Here is a 6,803-nt window from a genome sequence, read left to right as displayed (position 1 = left end):
AGATCCTTTTCCCTGTGCAACAGTTCATTCTGCACCTCTTAACAGCTCAGTGCCCTGCTGTGCAGGATGTGGCCCCTCTCTCAGCCGTTTAGCTTCTGCCTTTGCCAGTGCTTGTTGAATTGTGTCGTAAGCACAGTCCATTGCAACCGCGGAGCCCAGCCATTTGAGGTGTTATTTTTTGCATACAGCCAAAGGGACCTAGATGTTGCTTCACACAGTACCAAGGCCATTTAACCCCCTCACCCTCACCCCCCCCCCTCACCCTTACACACCCTTACCCTCACCCTGTCACCCTCATACCCTGTCACCCTCTCACACACCCTTACCCTCATCCCCTCAGTCACCCTCACCATCACACACCCTCACATCCTCTCACCCTCACACACCCTCACCATCACACCCCTCACAACCCTCACCCTCACACCCCCCGCTCACCCTCACACCACTCAGTGCTACAACACATATTGTGTTACAATAGGTGTCACATTTGCGAAAGATACAACTATTGGCATTGTAAATAACAAAGCTATTACTTTCGCTATTTTCAAAACAAGCACAAATAAAAAATGTGTCCTTTACAATACCAATAGCTCAAACTTTCCTAATGCGAGACCTATTGCATTGCAAATGCTTGTTTTTCCTGATGCTAACAAGCTATTTTATGAGGTCTGTTTATCAGAACTTACTTCTTGGTCTCTAGTTAAGCCATCGTGTCTTTGGGCCATGATCTGAGATAGATATTTTTTTTATTTAAAAAAGGCTTTTTATTGGCATCAGCACGAATACACAGAAACATACAAAAATATATAATGAACTGACAGTACCCTGGCCAGTCTTGACCATAAAATAAGCGCCCGCTTGTGTTGTGAAAAGGGCTCCCATACTGCCCCATTTTACACCAACAGCACCGAGGACGGAATTTTCCGCTCGCCCAAGGCGCACTCCAAGCAAGGACCGGAGCGAGTGAAATGCTCTCATAATTTTTTAAGGCGTCTACGAGCTCACGGGTAAACAGAGGCCGGTACGTAACAGCGTCCCCGCGCCAGCCTGACAACGAGAGACTAACTGCCAGTGCCAGTCCACCTGACGCAGCTGCGCTGTCCTTTACCGGTAGGCAAAAAAGCTCACGCGTCATAGTCGGGGTCTCCGTCTATCAAACAATACACCTGTGTCGTCACAGACCGCTGGCTGGACCACGGCTCCACGCCACGTGCGGCTGGGCCATGCTTACCGGAGCAGAGGGAAGGTCTTTTCCGGGGAGGTAGCAGGTACAGTTTCTTCCGGGTCAGCAAGGTTTCTTTAGGGCGGGGCGGACCGTCTGCTTCTGGGCGGGTCATACCCTTTCTAACCAATCGCAGCGCTTACTGGGAAGAACAAACACAAAGACACTCTTAGTACCGCCCCAAAACCTGCCAATCAGTTTTAAAACTAGCTTTTCTGAGAACTTCCTCTCGTCGGTTACATTTGGAACTTGGATGCAAAGTCTTGCCAATCTATTATGAGCTCTTGACTGAAGGTAAGACTCGGGATCCGAACCGGCCTGATTCGGTGGGGGGTTGACATGGAGGTAAATACACCTTTTCCTTTCTTCTGATCGTTTCTCGGCCACGTACTTCCGACCCCCTTTCTCCCGATCCCCTGAACCATTACTCTATATTCTGTCATGTATGTTTTTTTTAGCCACTGACAGTATACATATGCGCACACCTTCATCCCCCCCCCCCCCTCTTTACCCTATATACACCTGCTAGTTTTCTGTGGCACACGCTTTCTTCTTTACACTTTCTACTCGACTCGTAAGTCTCCAGACTACCGTTTGCACCCTTGCTCTTCCAGTCCAATATAGCTGTACCCGTCATTTAAAAAAATAAAAATAAATAAAACATGTATTCTTTGTTCAGCCCTATACACTTGCTTTCCTTCTGTGGGTCACACCGAGCCCGTGTGTTGATAGTCTAGTTCTACTTGTTTTCCTCTTGTTCGGGTGACTTAAATCCAAACACCTTCCTCCCTAACAGTGCCGGTCTTCAACCTCTATATATAACCTTTTTCTTTCTTTACTACTTCCTTGGTCCTATAAAGTGTTTCCATTTTCGTCAACGACTTCTGACCCTGTATCTCTCCGTTTCTTGGTCTCCTTGCGTATATCAGTCGCTGACCTCGTATACCTGGGCCAGTTCCCTGGTAATATATGCAAGCTGTGTTTTTATTCCTGTTTTTTTTTTACTCGTTTAGTTTGTTCTCTACTTGTACCAGCCTTTTACTTCATTTATTTTATTTATAAAGTTTTATAAAATCTCTTATTTCACCCTTTGCGCCTTCATTTTTTGTGTGTCTCCAACCAGCTATAGCCACTGGAATTTTGTGACCAGTAAGGAACAAATTATGCGGCATGGTTGAATAAATTATGTGGCAAGCAAAGGCAAATTATGTGGCCTAATGCAACATATTTTATGTTAGTATTCTTTTATTATTTTTGTCATTCCTGCACGTTAACACTTTCCGAGAAAAGGTTTCACCTCATTAGTGCCACTCTGACACTGAAATACAAAAATAAGCAGCAGAAAGATGATCAGTCAACCTTTGCATAGGGCATTCCACTTATCTGTAAGACTTGTTGCTGTGTTTTTAATAACTTGAGGTCCGTTTGAGATGGAAACACATTTTGGGGCAAAATCTGCAGATTATGCATCAGATGTTGGATTATGTGGTATGCATATTCTTCCTTTATGACCTGTTATCCTGATACTTTTGACTTTCCATCTTCGTGTCATTCTTTAAACCGTATTCATTACTATCTTATGTCCGTTTACATACATACTCCTCCTCCGTACTTGTGCCAATCTCCAGCTGTTTGTGCGGACCTCTGCCAATGTAGAATCTGTAGAGTGTAGCTTCATTTATTAAGTTAAAACCTGTACATCTCCCTTCCTTTCATATTTTTACGACACTGTATATCCACCCTTTCTATGCTCAAATACTGTACGCATTGTGCACCGTGGCTCACTCTATTCCTGTGTCAGGCCTCCGATTCTATACCCATACCCTCTTCCTGTGCAAGTCTCGAGGCAACTTCATCGTGCTGTTGTAATTTATTTTATCTATGCTGTATTTTCTTCGCCTCCCCTACTTTCTTAACTCCAAAACATCACAATAACTTCACTCCTTTTTATTCTCCTTAATCTGTCGATGGCTTTCAACTTTGTGGACCATTGTTTTTCTTCACATTTTCTTCCCTTATTCTCCTTAATCTGTCGATGGCTTTCAACTTGGTGGACCATTGTTTTTCTTCACATTTTCTTCCCTTACTGTGTCTGAAATTGCCCATTTCTGGTTTAATTCCTGTCGGCAAACCATCCTCATTTTTGTTCTTGTACTGTGTTTGCGCCCAACACCTATGATGATGCCCAAAACACTACACAGTGGTTGGGCTTCTCTGTATTTTTTTTTGTGCATATTTGATAGTTTGTAGAGTGAATTTGTTACCTGAACTTGCAGGCTGGGGAGGATGGCGAGGTGCTCTAAACATGTTGTTGTAAACCTATGGCAACATTTTAATGGAAATGTGATTGGGTTTTGCAAGGAACAATAGTTTTTGTGTATTATTACTATCTTTAAATGGGAAAATATGCCATTTGTTGTGCGTGGGGGGCATACTCTGTGTATAGTTGCCTTTGTGTGATGAGGTATAGTGTCGAGATCTGTCGGTGTTCCAAATGTTTGCTGCGATCTTGTAGCTATAATTAAGCATGGGTGTAACAGGTGTAAGATGCTTGAGATGTATTTATGTTTGCTCACCGTCTTCAGACTGTTGTGTACAAAGATATTCCCTTACTTTCTTAGTAAGAATTGACATTGAGTCCTGAGGCAGTAGGTTGTACTGGTTGTTGTTTGTGTGAAGGACATTCACCTCATCACATACTTAACTTGCGGCTGTGCTTGCCACTCTGTTCCGGTAGAGTGGCACTGGGTGGATGGGTAGGTCAAAAGTAACGTATTTCCCTCTGGGAACCAAAGCATAACAATGTGATCCGCTTGGGAGACAGCCGGTCCTTTACCACTCTCCTAATTCAAGTTGGTTGTCGATAAGCGTGGCTTCTTGTACTAAGTTATTGCTGATTCAGCTTTTTCTGAAAAGTGGTTTTATTTAGATGGTGCCTTGTGGTTGTATCACTTTGATTTAGTTGAAGGTAAAAAGATCCATGTTCAGTGGATAACCTGCTGTGTGAAGCAGTTTTTTGATTTTGTTCTCTGACTGGAAGGGCTTGTTTTGCTGGAGAGATACGGTGACAGAGGGAGGTCTAAATTCAAGACTTGCTTGGCCACTGCATTGTTAAACTCCTGGGGTTGCAACAGTGTGTAACAATGAACTCCCAAGGTAACATGAGTTGGTGTAGTGTAGGCTTAACTTGCACTCTCCAAGAGACTCTTCCCAGTTTGGAGTTTCACATAGTTTAGTATCTGGCCCTACCTTATTTTCTGTATATTCTTCCTCTTCGTGTATGTTCCCCTGCTAACAATTCAATTGCGTTCTTGTCTGTCTAAGTTCCGTGCTCTAAGTTGAATGGCTCTCTTCCCGACTTTAGTGTTAGTCCTGCACAAGGAGCATTTTGACCTTCCTTTGTTTTGGTTGGATGACTTTTTTATCCTTTCACTGCTTTCCATTCCAGTGCTTGAGTGACTCTTTTTTTTTTTTTTTTTAGATCCCTGTCCCTTATTGGCACTTTTGCACCCCGCCTCTTCATTAAGCAATTACTCACGTCCACTTGCACCCCTCACGCTGCCTGCAACGGTTTTGGCAGGCTACTATTGTAAAATGATTTTTCTTGTTTAAGAAAAATAATTCGAAGATGGGCTGACTGGCTCAAAATCAGTCTTAATCAGTATATAGAGGTGATCAGAGTCCTTGAGTGTGTCCTTTTTGCGGGCGCTAGAGTTGGATCATCTGTCTCCAGTAAGTTCTTTGCATGGGGCCCAGGCTGCTGTACTCTGTGAACTTCAAGTTCCTCACGCGCAGTTGTACAGTTGCAGCGACTGGATGTACTTTGTGGTTCCTCCAAGCTGTGTAAGCTCTTTGGTCCGTCCCAGGGTGGGGTTGGATGGGCTCAGACCTGATCGGCACAGCATATTTCTTCAGTGGCCCCTTCTGCAACAGGGTTGTTGGCTCACCGCCGCGCACAGCCTAAGGGCCACTCATCAAGGAAATGTTTTCACGGCGGCCCCTCTTGGCACACAGTCGCCGTCTTTCTGCCACACATGAGCTGCGGCCCTCTCAGTACTTCAATCTACTCATAGAGGCTCCTTCTAGCATACAGGGTTGCTAGTTCCTCACTGTACACAGACGATGACCCTTTTGGCACAGCAACAGTTGTCGCCGTCCTCTGGCATACACAGGTCACTGACTTTCCATGCACATGGGCAATGACTTGATTGGTGCAACAGCCATCTGCTCGAATCTTGGTAAGGGAATACACACAACAGAATTCTCCATGGAACCTTGCTCCCTCCAATGCTCTCCTCTTCCTTTAAGGGCACAGTGGTCATGGCAAGCTGGCAGGCACTGGTGCTCCAAGGCAGGTGGTCTTGGAATCCCTGGGTGATGTTCCCTCCTCAAGTTGGGAGACTAGCAGGCTTGGCCCCCAGTCCTGGTCACAGGCAGAAGTCTTGCAAAGCTTCTCCTCCTTGCACAGCCTGACTGGGTGTTTGATGGTTGACCATATCTGGAATCTCAAGCTTCCTTATAGTCCATTTCTAGATAGCAAATGTAATTTAGAGTCTTGAGTATTTGAAGTTTATGTTGGGAGTGTTCTTCCTATTGAAGTGCACACTCCTCTGCCCTGTCTTTCCCCAGAAAGCGGTATCACAGTAGGAGCGACTCCAAAGCCGATGGCCCCACAACACAGGCCAAGGGAGTGATTGGGAGATCACACCTGGATTTCAACCACATTGATATGTAGATCAAAAGGTTAGCCACTGGCCTCAGCCCTACACTTTGTGATTCTCTTATCAGCCCCATCTTCCTGAGATGTACCCAGGCCCATGCCTCTTAATCACAAGCATTTGCAATGCAATAGGTCTCGCATTTGCGAGAGTTTGAGCTATTGGCATTGTAAATTACAATGCTTTTTATTTATGGGTTTTGAAAAACTTCAAGCAAAGAACTTTGTACATGTAGTCCTTGCTTAAGAGAAGGAAGGCTTTTACCGCCAACCTTGCTTTTCGTAAGCAAGGACTATAAATGCACAGTGCGTGTTTACGCACCACTTGCAGGTTTTCAAAACATAAATAAAAGGCACTGTCATTTACTATGGGTTATAGAATTTATTGACAAATGTGAAAATATTTAGGTTGGGCGTGCAGCCCCAGAGAAGTGCTGTGCTTGTGTGACCTCTCGCTCTTTTTCATGTGTTCTGTTGATTCTGTATGGTTAGGTGGGTAGATGAGGGTGTTTGTGTGTGCATGTGTGTGTAGAAGCATGTGTGTGAGTGTGTGCTGCGGTCTTTGTAGTACCATTTTTTGAGAGAGGAAACCTTGAACTGCTGCTGATATATTGTTCCTGTCCTGTGTGTGCTTGTGACGCCTAGGAAACCGTTTAATCTGTATGAAAATGCAAACTATTAGTTTTGTTACTGTTTTGTTTTATGGAGCTAATCAGATTGCAAGCTACTCCTTTCAGCGCCTAGGAGTGATGCGTAACTGTAAAGATATTTGGTGAGCTGGGAAATGCCCTTCACCCTCCTTACCATGAAAGCGCCCCTCTGCGGCTTGTTTATTGTTCAGGGGCAGATTAGCATGAATTTTCC

The 6,803-nt window shown here is 44.6% G+C and overlaps 1 protein-coding gene across 2 annotated transcripts in view; it reads left to right on the top strand.

Annotated features, from left to right (window-relative positions):
• The first annotated feature begins 1,396 nt into the window (after nt 1–1,396).
• Nucleotides 1,397–6,803, top strand: part of REEP4 (receptor accessory protein 4) — a 114,303-nt gene continuing 108,896 nt past the window's right edge. The window contains exon 1 of one of the 2 annotated variants that reach the window (XM_078666371.1): nt 1,397–1,516. Coding sequence is in view for 1 of the 2 variants with exons in the window: in XM_078666370.1 (XP_078522496.1) it covers nt 1,562–1,567 (6 nt within the window). In the remaining variant the exon portion in view is untranslated. Of the gene's footprint in view, nt 1,517–1,545; nt 1,568–6,803 lie in introns of those variants that run through there. The other variant, XM_078666370.1, reaches the window with a different exon arrangement.

Source organism: Lissotriton helveticus, chromosome 11 (genome assembly GCF_964261635.1).
Source record: "Lissotriton helveticus chromosome 11, aLisHel1.1, whole genome shotgun sequence".
In the NCBI taxonomy this organism is placed as follows: domain Eukaryota; kingdom Metazoa; phylum Chordata; class Amphibia; order Caudata; family Salamandridae; genus Lissotriton; species Lissotriton helveticus.
The sequence above is the reverse complement of the archived record's forward strand: the minus strand, read 5'-3'. Positions and strand labels throughout refer to the sequence as shown.